This window comes from Erythranthe guttata, chromosome 14, assembly GCF_056151865.1.
Source record: "Erythranthe guttata isolate IM_541 chromosome 14, IM_541, whole genome shotgun sequence".
NCBI lineage: Eukaryota > Viridiplantae > Streptophyta > Magnoliopsida > Lamiales > Phrymaceae > Erythranthe > Erythranthe guttata.
The window spans coordinates 16,277,800-16,291,566 of NC_142546.1; the positions used below are offsets into that span (position 1 = coordinate 16,277,800).

Consider the following 13,767-nt stretch of genomic DNA (forward strand, 5'->3'; position numbering starts at 1 on the left):
AAAATATTAAAGCGTATATTAGAAACAAAAACAATAAATTGACTGTAAAAAAAAACATAGTTGATGCATTAATTAACTATAGTCGATTACGTAAACCGTCACATAAAAATACTAAAATTAATGGCAGAAAAACTAGAGCGTATCAAATGGATGGGAGAAGTTGCGCCATGCGATGCGTTGGTCGGGGCCGTAGAGGAGGAAGTTGCCAGTACATGAGAGGAGTGTTGTTTCAATTCCGACGGTGGAGGTGTTTGATGTCCATACGGTAGTGTCTCGACTGCAGTGAAGGTGTCTTGATGTCCAGACTTTTCGATGTCGGCGGATATGCTGACGGTTGCGCCTCAACACCGATGAAAGTATTTAATGTCCAGACTGTTGTGCCTCGACGGCGATCAGGAGGAACACTGATCCAAAATTAATCAATTAAAGACTGAACAATTCATTTATAAAAAGATATATATATATATATATATATATATATATATATATATATATATATATATATATATATATTCATCACTTTCTTCAAAAAAAAATAATTAAATGGCCCATAGTCCTGGAAAGTTATATAAAACAATCACAAAGCACACAAATTAAGAACACTAATCAAATAAATAAAAACAAAATCCCAAGAAAGAAAAAAAAAATAGTACTAGTCAAATGGACTGAAGTCCCAAAAAGGTTTTGGTAGCAAGAAAATCATCTTTGAAGTGGTAACCATTAAAATAATAATATTAGAAGGGTACCAAATTAAAACATATCTACACCTACAACTATGTGTATATGGTGTTGGGAAAATAAAACTTTAGAATATAATAATATGTTTTAATTTCATTAAAAAAAAAAAAGGTTCAAATGCAATGAATCTTAGCTGAAACTTAGGATGTGGGAGTCTTATATTTCACCCAACCTGCCATAATATTCTTTTCTCCATACACAAAGCAATCACAATACTTCTGTCACTTGGACTTTTCTTCTTTTTCTTCTTTGGATGGGTATATATATATATATATATATATATATATATATATATATATATATATATATATATATATATAAAAGGTAAATTACACTTACACCCCTGAGGAATGCTAAAATAACTTTAAGGTCACGTGGTATCGGTAATTACAATCACCCCTGAAATATTGTTAGAAACCCTAACGGAATAATGCATTGGATAAGTTGTTCTGTTAGGTTTTTAACGGATTATTAGTTTCAGATAGTGGTGGAGACAACGTCGAGCTATGGGGGTGACATGGCTCCCCCAGTATTTCTTAATTCCTCATTATTTAAAATGAAGTTTATAAGTTTTCGTCTATGGTAGCATTAATGGACCCGCAAAAAACAAATATAGTGCATATCAGTCCTCAGAACATGAAATCTTGGCTCCGATTATTGTTTTAGAGGCGTGGCTGTAATTACCAATACTATAGGGATCTTAAAGTTATTTTAGCATAAATATGGGATATAGTTGTAATATATCTTCTGCATCAAAGAATAATGCATTGAATTGGGACATCTAATCCTAACATATGACCATGCTTTTTCATGATTCTGCCCAAGCATTCTTGGATTTCGAAATGGTAAAAAAAAGAAAAAAGAATCTTTCCAATGATTCCATTTTCTTTGGTTCTATTTTTCTATTGAATGCTTCAATGGAAGAGATTGTTGAGGTTGATCCACATTGTAAAATCAATGTTATTTTATTTTTTTGAAGTTATTTTGTTTTTACAAAAATAAAAATACGAGAAACGTAAATCGGAGCTTCGGTGATTAAGGAGTGTAACCTAAAGTTATCGTGGCATCTGAATTTAAGAAAAAATCAAGAAACAAAATGATGAATATGATGAAGACAAAGGAACAACCGATTGGTGTGGATAGCATTCTAAACACGGATAATTGCCTACTTCTTCCTCCATTTCTCAATAATTGTTGTTTTTCATCTATGCACACTTGCACGTGTATTAAGAATCTTAATAAACACGTTGATTTTATGGGGGAAAAAACGTATTAAAAAGACTAAAATAACCTTGAACATTTAATAATGTGATAAGAGATAATTAATACTTGAAGTTGAATAAATATGGGTAAAACAAGGAAAAAAAAATACATTTACTACAGTATTGGAAATCTAAAGTAATAGATAATATGAAACAAACATATTTCTTTAAACTGACAGTTATTGTTAAGCGGAGGAGTAGGGTTTCGTATGATTAGGCCTATGTAGCACGGACATGGAGACAATTATTGTTAAGCTGAGGAGTATGGTTTCGTATGATTAGACCTATGTAGCACGCACATGGAAACAACGATATGGAGAACGGCAAAACGAATACGGTATAATGGCATGTCCCAAAAATGGGGATATGGGAGCTTAGAAAAACATGTAAACATTAAAAGTATGGAAGTATATTTATAATAAGCTATATAAACATATATAAGCTTTTATTTATATATAAATTCTTCTTATATATTTTCATACAAACATATTCAAAATAAAATTTTCTATCAACTATCAATTTGCAATATCATTAAACATGTAAACAATTAAGGAAGAAAAAAAAAATTGATAATTTAATGTTGAAAAATGTTTTGAATTTTTAGAAATTGCAAAATAGCCCATAAGGTGTCCAATAAGTATTTCGAATATCGCACACAAAACCTATCCAAAACACAGATATGTTTAGACTATTGCATCATTAGACCTCTCAATAGTTATCATTTACATAATAAAAATAAATCTCTATAAACTTCATAAGAATACTTTACTCAAAACTCGTACATCTAAGAATCCACAAAAACTATAAAATTAAATTAAAAAATAAAAGAAAAAAAAAAACAATTCAACTAATCCAGTGAAAGTGTTCTATATCATACATACAAATATAAATTGAATAAATACCAAAACTATTCCCCAGATTTATTTGTATATATACTCTAGACCCCCAAGTAAACTTCTTACACCACAACGGTCACAACTTTCTAGACGATTAATTTGATAATTCCAACGCGCAAACCGACCACACTCCCTCGTCCCATTTTTTTCCGACGCTCTATTTACACCGGTTAAGTTAGGTTTTCGGGTCGATGATGTCAGCTCTCGTCGAGCATGATGTCAGCAGGATCTCCGACCCACGGCCTCCCTTCTCTCCACCTAAACTTAATCCTCAACTTACCGTTCGCATCAACTCCGACGACCTCACCTCTGCTAGTGTGCGTCTCCATACCCCACCCCCACCTGGGCCCCACCAAACCCTCCTTAATCCTAACCTTATCTCCGTTACCAAACGGCCTCACTCTCTCAATCTCCCACACTTTACAAAGCCACAATCGATCCATAAAGCAGAAAGCCACCCACACATCTTCCTCTTCTATCCGATGCACAACTCCTATACTCGAACTAGAAACTTCCCCCCATTGATGTATAGGGTTCGTCACACTCCCCTTCACTCTAACCCAATCTTTTATCCGAATTTCTCTCTCCTCCACGATTTCGACCTCCGAGGGATCGAGCATCCAAGATTTCGAACCGGACGGTGTGTAGATTCTAAGCTTGCCATCCGCATCAACGGCCGAGATTGTGCCAATGCTCGTATGTGTGTGCCCCGACCATCCAAACCTCGGCTGTTTGACCGAGTTCTTGACTTTGACTTTTTCTCCAACCGTGAGTTTGTCGACTCTCTCGAGATCGGCTATACTCCCTACCCATGGATCTTGCTCGCCGCAGAATCCAACAACCGCCACGTCGTGCTCGTTTTCCTCGTAAGCATTTCCTTGCACAATGCCCACCCTACCGTTCGATCTCAATCTGACCCACTCTCCCACATCGTACATTTGCTCGATTTCTAGATTTGCGGGGTCCGCTTTCCACAACCCTTGTATGCCGGGGAATGATAGTCTCACCTCACCATTGGCTGTGACGCTGATAATTATGCCGCGGGAATTGCTCTGTGCTCCTCTCCAGCCCCACCTTGGCTCGGCTAGTCCGGTTCGGAATTTGACGTGTTGACCGACTTTAAATGCGGGGACTTTTTCGACGTCAGTGTGGTGAGTGCTCCACCGTCCCTTGCGGAAGCAGCAAGCGAGTTCTAGATAACCGGTGTCTTGTACGCTGTGCACGATTGCTAGGCCTTCTTTACCGATGTTGCTCCAATCGTAACTTGGTCTTGCGCCCAGGCTTGGTTTCGAACGCACCCAGTCGCCTACTTCGAAATCGGGAAGCCTTTCTGCATCGCCTGGTGAAACTTTCCACAAACTACGTCTTCCAGCAACTTTGACCTAAAAATATAGAAAATTCGCAAGTCAACGTTGGGAACGATCTTGAATAAGAACATTTTAGGGACACAAAGGATAGAAGATAAGATGAAGCTTTTACATTTAAGGCACCGTCCATATCAATCCTCACAATTCTTCCAACAGAAGCTGGTGTCTCGTTTGACCATCCGAGCCGAGGCTGAGTGACGGATGAAATTACGCGAATGTCCTTTCCCACTTCGAAAGGCGGGAGCTTCTCAACATCTGTGACCGAACAGCGGAAAAGTTTACTACGGAAGCAAAACGCGATTCCCATATCACCGTCCTCCTCCAAACTGTGAATGATACCTATACTGTTTCTCGTAACATCTTCCCACCCATATATTGGAGAGGGAACAGAAGCTTTTACTCTAACCCAATCTCCTACCTGTGCAATTTGTGGAATAAATTAGAATAGTGAAGAGGCATAACTCGTAACTTACACGGGTAATAGTATTTATTACCTTGAAATCATCCACCTTTTCCATGTCGGAAGGATCAGCCTGCCATGGAATAGGCCGATTCGGTATTTCGATTATCAAAAGGCCGTCATTCTCTATCTCGCTGACTCTTCCAACACTATGGTGAGTTTCGCCACCCCAAGCATATCTAGGTTCCGCAACAGAACGCTTTACACAAACACGATCACCAATCTTGAAAAGAAAAAAAATTAAAAAATTAAAAAATTGAAGAAACCTCGTTACAGAATTAAGTGCATTGATTTCAACTGAATGCTCTTACCCTAAAGGGTTCGACATGCTCAACCTCTTCAGGTTCACAATGCCATGGAGCAGGAAGATAGCTAAGTTCCAATAATAGACTATTATCTGGTCTAATACAGTAAACTGTACCGATACTACCAGGAGTTACAGATCCGAGGCCATGTTTAGCTGTGGTGAGGGTGGGACGTATACGAACCCAGTCCCCGACTTTGAATTCTTCAACTCTTTCCATTTCGGCGGGATCTGCTTTCCATCCTCTAGATGCACCAGGAAACCCAACACGCAAGATTCCATCGTCATCAACACATAGAACAGTTCCAATGCTGTCACGGGACTGGCCACGCCACCCAAATCTGCAATAGTAGAAAATGATTAGTTAGTGCATGGCATGTGGATGTTGAGGAAGTTATAAGCAGTTTGGTTCGTATTATAACAGACATCCTTTACTAGTTACTAACTACTATTAAAGATAACGGTATGCAGTTTTATATATCTTCCAAAAGGTTCCCTTGCAAAGGGCTAGCAGCATAACTGAAAGATGTAAGCAGATAAAAAACAGTCGAATGGAAATTTCAAGCACAATGATAAATGTGTGCAATCAGAGATGTTAAAATGTCAATCGTTCTTGAATAAATATTCCCATTCATCAAGACTTGCACATATTAAGATTAGAAAATCCTCAAGTGGGCTATGTGCATCGTCAAACCAAGACATGTAATTATTTTCCTACGAATGTAAGCTCACGTTTAAAATAGATTGAATTTTTGTAGATTTCGCTAAAGCGCAAATTAATCGCCAGATATGCAAGATCATGTCAATATAAACGCAAGAATTAATTAATAGTAAAATCTTATGATTCAAAAAACGATGTACTATTTTGTGTTGATGTCAGAGAAATCATACCTTGGCTCTACGACATCAGCCTTAAGTTGAACATGATGTCCTCTGTCAAGAGGAATCACTTTTATGACTTCGTTTGCTAGTACTTGAGCTTCTCCAGAGCAAAACGATACAATGAGATTGTCATTATCTGGTACACTTTGCACAAAGCCAACACTCTTATGCGTTGCACCTTGCCACCCATAAGTTGGTTCCTTAATGCTTCTTATGTATTTCACCCAGTCACCAACTTGATATCTGAAAAGTATTTGACAACATGAAAGTCCAAAATACACAACCAGCCACAGCAAAGTTGTTGAACAAAGATATTACGAGAAAAAACTTCGACAGCAGAAAAGGACATAGTAGTAGTGGTGTTACGCACACTGTAGGAGACAAATTGACCTCCTTCTCTGCCAGTGCCTCCATCAAATCTTCAGAAATCCATTCCCGTGGAAGAGCCTCCAAGAAGTCTCGTAATGTCTTACCACTGCAAAGCATCATGACACTTATCTATCACATTTAGCAGCACTTATTACATTTATTTGTTACACATGGAAACAGAAGTCCATCTAATTCAAATAGGCGTTAATAATATCAGATATATATATATATATATATATATATATATATATATATATATATATATATATATAAAACAAAAAAACGCAGTTATCAAGAACTAGCCTGTGGTTCCTAACATCAACTGCAGCATCAGGATATTTAAGCATAACAAGGATCCACTCCAAATTTTCACGTATCATCTTTGATGTATCAGCTGCTATATGAAAAGCATTGTCACCGTCATCATCCTGAAGAAAATTAAGACAAAAAGATCTTAAAAGTCAGAAGTATGTCCGACCATCTTTGGGTAAAAAGTCCCAGAAACATCAATTTAGTATCAGAATATATCCATCAAAAAGGGGTTCATAGGGGTAAAGTAGAGTAGAATAAATCTAAATCTCGAGTCAATTATCACCAACAAAATACTATCTAATGCTTCTTACAAAACCATGAATGGGTATTTCCTAAACATGTCCACAAGATCTAACTACTCAGATCCGCCTTTTATTAGCCAAAAATCAAGTATCTCCCTTGTATCCCAGCTTTTGTTAATATGGTTTGACATATTGAAATCATAGAATCCTCGCAAGAAGTTATCAAGGATCTGCATTGGTGAGATATTCTGATGAAGATCGGAAGTTAAAAAAGAGACCTGCATGTTGCAATTTGCCCCAGCTGATAGAAGCAATTCAACGCAAGATTTTGCACCTCTGGCCAATGCCACATGCAGAGGTATGGTATTCTGCACATTCCTGATGTTTACATCAACACCTGCTTCCAATATGATCTACAAAAGAAAAAAATTCAACAAAATATTCAAATATCTTACATTGAACTTAAATGGTATTCGAAAGTAATTTTAACTCCAGAAAGAACAGTCAGGTACACATGAAGTACTCATTCAGCCTACCTTGACTAACTCGACATCATTAGCCATAGAAGCAGTATGCAAAGCAGTTTGCGCGTGTTGGGTGTCTTGAGCTGTTGGATCTGCTCCAGCAGCTAGCAGTATCCTCACAAGTTCTCTACCCTCTAAATCATTACACCATTAGAAAGATCAACATAAGCACAAAACATTCTAGACGAAAAAAGGCATATTTCGTTTCAAAAGGCTATTAGCATCATAATTTGAACAACTTCTGAGCAGTATGACCCAATATTCTACCAGATTCATGATCTTTCTTCGAGGCAGCAGCCATGCACAAAGCTGTTCCCCCGGGGCTCTGAATATTAATAGCTTCAGAAATATCTTCCGTAGATGCAAGCTCTATCCATCTACTGACAACAGCTACATTCCATGTCATTATACACAAATGAAGTGGCCTGCCAAATAAAAAGGCTTAGAGCATGTGACAAAGAAAAACTCTCTAGTTACTTTACTACATGACGCATTTACACTTACGTCAAATATTTCGAGTTCAGGATATTCATAGATTCACACCCTCCATTTTCCAATATGACAATAGCACAGTCGGTGTATTTCTTCGCAACAGCTCTGTGAAGCACAGATTCACCTTCATCATCCACTGCATTTGGATCAGCACCTGCCAATAATAACTCCTATAGACATTCAAGAATAAGAAATAAAGAATAAGTACATGAAAAATCAAAACTGAATAGCTTGAATAAATAATACAATATATTTTGTATCCATGCGGTTTCATGGAAATAGAATTATGAAATCGAACCAGGTGCATCCTGCTTCACGTTTCCATATGTTTTCAATATTCAGTAAACCTATGAAAATTTAAACAAGGGCCAGATACATACTCGCATGCAGTCTGGTTGGCCATGGTAGGCACAGACGTGAGCAACTGATGGACCAAGACCTTCCCTTAACCTGGACCTGACATTAGCATTTCGTTTAATGAGTGCCCGAACACATTCAGGTGATCCAGCTGCTAGAGCAAAAACAAGAGGAGGATCGCCGTCTTTGTCAAGGACATCAACATTTGCCTCTTTGCACTCCAAAATAACTTCAACAAGTTCAGCACTGCCCCGTCTACAAGCCAAGTGAAGAGCAGTTTGGCCTTCAGCATTTTGTGATTCTAGTAGAGAGTGTAACAAACTTTGACCATATCTTGAAGAAATCTTTGCAAGCAACTCTCTGTAGAACAAGGTAGTGAAATGTAAATCTTAAAGAGAAGAGAATCTAGGAGTATTAGAAATGACTAAAGCAACGAGGCCCAACCGAACTCCATTGACATTGCCTTCAGAGACGAGTCGGTGTAGAAAGTTGGGATCTGCACGCGGTAGCTCCAGCTCAGCTGATGGGGAGGGTGCTATCCCATTTATTACAGGGCTCAAAGGCAAGTCACTGATTACAAGATGGTGCAAAGATGGACAACCAAATCATTAAAAAAGTAATGAAGTACAAAATATAGGAATATCCTATAAAATAAACACCAAAAATGACACTAAGGAATGTGACATGACAAGATCTACAAAGAAAAGTTCTTTATGCTTAAATCAAATAATCAAATGACATGATGTCACTGTGCAAAAAACAACAATATACGAACTTTTATATCATAAGCGAACACATAATTCAGCTTCTTACTTGTCTGGGCTTGTGGGAGGGCTCCTAGGAATCTCCTGCAAGTGTCGAAGAAATATTGCTAACATCGAATGAAAAGTTGGCCTTTTTGATGCCTTGAACTGAAGGCAGTCACCAATCATCTTCCACAATTCCCTAGGTATTCCAACACCGACCACGCTTGCATACTGAGGAGGTTGCCGTTTAGCTTTGACAACAGCTTGATAAATTTCCTCCGCACTTAGGCCAGCCCACCTGCATAAAAAGAAACCTACTTGTTTTTTCATTGATTCTACTTCAAGAAAATAAGAGATAATAATGGGGAAGTTATCCAGGACAAAATATAGAAATAATTTCACATACGGGATAGATCCTGTGCACATTTCTACCAATGTACAACCAAAGCTCCATGCATCAGACTCTGGGGATATGCCAATAGCATCATCCCAGAAAAGATGTAGCGACTTTTTTACTGGTTCCCATGCTTCTGGAGCAGTATAATTTGGGCTCAGCATTGTGCAATCCATACACGAATGGATCTTTGAAGATTCCACCTCATTTCCAGATTTTCTGCAGTCAGGCTTCTTTAAAATTGATGGAAACCCATAATCAGAAACCACAGCATGACCACTTTCATCCAATAAAAGGTTGGATGGCTTGATGTTCATACAAACAACACCAGCTGCATGAAGTTCAGCAACTCCACGGGCAACATCTGCTCCATATCTGCATTTAAGGTTTGAACGATAAATCAAAATGATAGTGCAGATTCAGTTAAAGCTACAGTAATTTGCAGTTCATGGATAAAACAATAAAAATTGTGCATATTATTGGATCACAAAATATTATTTTACTCATGTGTTGTAGCAACTTGATGTTCATGTACATTTTTGACACATGGATATTGTAGTAGAAATGTAGAACTTTTTTTATGCTGAGGACACCATGGTATATTCACCTATTAAAGAAGTTGTACTTCACCTCAATTCTTCAATGTAGGCGATTTAAACAGTTGGGGCTGTGATTGAATATCAAATTAGGAATTCATATTGCAGAAAACCCCAAGAAACTAGACTCTGCTAGGTAATTTCACATTTGAGATTAATAGGTCTTATCTATCTAAGGCACAGGAAAATTCTAGACAGCATAAAAAAAATTATTATATTTGGGTAAGTGCTTGAGACAAATTATATTTGAGCTGGGTAGGTGCGATTTTCTCCCTAGGACGCCTCACCTATGTCATGTAAGCAAAAACAGAAAATTTAATATTCAAATAGGATACAGAAATATAATCTGTAATGCATTCTTAAATAATTTTCCTAAAACAGCTCTTTTTTTCCAAATGACTAAGGCTTAGCCAAAGTAGTATCCGAGCCACTCCCACACTAGGCTTTGGTGGGGTTTGGTGAGAGGTTGGGGGTCAAATTCCTTTGGGTGCATGTGTTATAAGGCCACATCATAAAGCCAACTTTTTTTAACACATACACGCGCACATTTTTCCCAAAATGAAATGAATATCAATCCCCAAAATGAAACAAAACATATACTCCAATCTCTGCTCTTCTACAAGAATCTAGTAAATCTACCCCCAAGTATTTTATATCCAACTTGGGAACATCAATTAATTTACAGAATTAGAAGTTACAAGACCTGTGAAAATTCTATTTCACGAGTAGAACTGCTAAATGGGGCACAGAATATACATTAAACAAGCATCTCTTGACAGATCTATTTCCAAAATCAGCCTAAAAATATGAAGGGGCGAACTCTCTCTCGCTCAATCCGAACAAATCATCCTTAAACCGCAATGCATGTCGAACAAAATAAGGTTGCCATTTATCCCTCTCTACCTCTCTCACACAAACACACACACAGAATTAATATTTCACAAGTACAATAAACAATAAATTAAATTAAGAACACTACAAACAGAAAGAGAGTGGTAGAGATTTATTAAGGTGCCAGAAGAACCAACACCAGGTTTTCAGTTTCTTTTTGGTTTTTAACTTTCCCTGTATTCCACAACTAGATGTTCCCTCGACCTCTTCAGCATTTACATTCTTATTAAATATTTGTTTTAGACACACGCTACATTGTTTCCTATTTGTAGCTTCCGACCAGAATATTTTTACGCATAACTTCGCTCTCCATTTGTCGGTGTATTATATACATATATATAATTTGTCTCATTGAAAATCATTTTTTAACTGCAAATAGGAGTACTAATAATGATGAGCAGTATAAATATTTTTCAAAGAGGTGGGTCAATTGCCAAAAAAAAATAAAAAAAGATATATATTACAATATCAATTTGTCTACAAGAGGTTATATATATTTGTGAAGGGTATGATAATGAGGATATGAAAGATATTGTGGGAGGTTAGAGATGGATTCTTTGATAAAGTAATAATCCCTAACAACCTAGCTAATTGCTAAAGATCTTTTTAACTACGAAATTGTTTTTACAGGCAACACGACAGAAAAAGTTACAGCTTTTTTACCTGGTTAGATAAGGACACGTGTTACATAATTATACTAAGCTAAACCAACCGTCACTAAGAGAATTGGTACTAGCCTTCGCTATTAGACGCTAAGTTTAGGGTTCAAACCTTGCCCCTTTCCTATTTTCCCCTTGGAACAAGATTTGAATTGTAAAGGAGAAAAATAATTGTCGCAGGCTAAGGAATCGAGGTACCAAAGTCTCTCATTTAACACGAGTATTTCTTATCTCCGTAATTGAACAAATGGCAATGAGATGACTATAAGCCTCCAAAATATCTTTTGTAACTCCACGTGTTCTAGCATCCAGCAAAACGATGTGGGCCCACATTCCCCAATAGGCTCATCACACATTACAGCACGCAAGCAAATTGTCATACAACTATTTAACACGAGTCAGCCACTACATGAAGACCTTATAATTCTGGAGAGGCCCATTTTGCAATGAAGGTCTCATTGATCAGAGGAACCGGACAAACAGTGAATTATGTCGCACCGAAGTAAAGGCCAAAACTTGGACGCCATAAAGATGAACAAAGAACTATACTTTCCAGTTTCCATGTCTATATACAATGAATCGACACCAAATCTAAACATTTAATAATCATGTGATATCCATGATTTCTTAAGTATAACCCAATCACTAATTCCTATATCTGTCTCCAGTTATCATGAGAATCCACTATACATAGAAAAATAAATCACCATTTCAGCATCTTAAGAACATAAACAACGAAGCAAGAAAATCTTACTTTAGCATAATTTTCAAAACGTAGAGGAAAGAAAAAATGAAACCTGAGGATCTGCTCAAGGGTGAGGCGCCCTTCATTCCGCTGCATTGCGGTCTGCACAGACCCGTGACACCTGTCCATCACCAAACAAAGACTGCTATCCATCCTTGTTATTCCATGGAAAGTGCAAACATTCCGGCACCACATCGATTTCCTCCTCAAATCCTCCATTTGTCCTTGCATCCACACCACATCAGTCTCCTCCCCAAAAGCGACTTTCTTCACCGCCACCTTATGCTTACACCCTCTACCGGAAACCACCGCCGCCCACATCTCCACACCCGCCCGCCGACTGGTTCCTTCTCCAATCTTCCTCACCATCTTGACCTCTCTGTGCACCGCCATATCTATCATCCCACCTTTAACAGCATCCTCCACTCTCCTACTACCGTTGCTATAAACACAACCACCACTAGTGCTACTATTAACATGACTATTATTTCCACAACTATTACTACTACCAGCAGCGAAATTCCTGCCACCGCCGCCGGCTTCACTACCGTCAGCATCGTCCTCCTCGTCGTCCTCGTCGTCATCCTCGTCGCCGCCCTGGATCAACGACAGGACGGCGTAGTTCTTCTTCAGGGCGGAGATGGAGTTCCCGACGGTGGAGACGTGGCGGCAGCGGGGGCAGGAGAGCGACGAGTCCGGCGAGGCGGCGAACATCTTGGAGAGGCAGTCGCGGCAGAAGCCGTGGCCGCATTGCAGGAGGAGCGGGCACCGCTCCTCCTCGCTGTACTTGTTCTGGCAGACCGAGCACAACGGAACCCTCATCCTTTCGTCTTCTTCCTCCTTCCGCCAAAATCTGCGCCGATTGAATTTTTTTTTGGTTTTCAAGCGGAAGAGGTGAGAAAAATGAAAAGCTTGCGGTGAAATGAGAAATTGTGGCGGAATCAGGAAATGGCGGAGAGAGAAAGTGGTAGATCCATGGAGGACGAGGGTTTTAGAGAGAGAAAGTAAGAGGCGGTTGGAGAAGTAGGGTGAGCTCGGAGGTGAAATTGGAAAAAAGAAAAAAAGCTTGATTGAGGGGTTTTGCCGTCGTTGATTCCAGACTCACTGTGTACCTTTCTCTCTCCTCTCTCTTAACTCTTTCTCTCTCTACTCTCTACTCTCTCTCTCTTCTTTTTTTTTCTTTTTTATTTTTATTTTTTCTTTTTGCCCTTTAGGCATGAGATTCTACAGTACAGTGGTTTCAACTTTTAATAGGGTAAAAAGATTTAATATTTTTTTATTTATTTTTTTTGATTTTCTTTAGATGAATCTAAGGTTGTTTTTTTTTTATAAATGTTATAAATACTTGAATATAATATAAAATTTGGTAATAGAATTGATTAAATGCATTTAATAAATAAAGTAACAATACTAAGGCATATCTATATAGATTGTGATTAAAAAATATTAACTCTATGTTATTTACAAATTATTGAGAACTATACATAGTTACATACTATGACTTCTAAAATTATTAAGAAGTATACATACT

At 38.0% G+C, this 13,767-nt stretch overlaps 1 protein-coding gene across 1 annotated transcript; it reads right to left on the reverse strand.

Moving 5' to 3' along the window:
- Positions 1-2,721: 2,721 nt before the first annotated feature.
- KEG (protein kinase KEG) lies at positions 2,722-13,454 on the reverse strand. Its single transcript, XM_012977442.2, has 16 exons — positions 12,289-13,454; positions 9,358-9,720; positions 9,019-9,249; positions 8,650-8,775; positions 8,229-8,565; positions 7,861-8,018; positions 7,624-7,781; positions 7,369-7,490; positions 7,111-7,245; positions 6,582-6,706; positions 6,280-6,384; positions 5,919-6,152; positions 5,035-5,368; positions 4,758-4,946; positions 4,376-4,681; positions 2,722-4,278 (listed from the first exon to the last, which is right to left on the reverse strand). The coding sequence occupies exons 1-16, from the start codon at positions 13,056-13,058 to the stop codon at positions 3,094-3,096; spliced, it is 4,878 nt and encodes a 1,625-aa protein (XP_012832896.2). The 5' UTR covers positions 13,059-13,454; the 3' UTR covers positions 2,722-3,093.
- Positions 13,455-13,767: the final 313 nt, after the last annotated feature.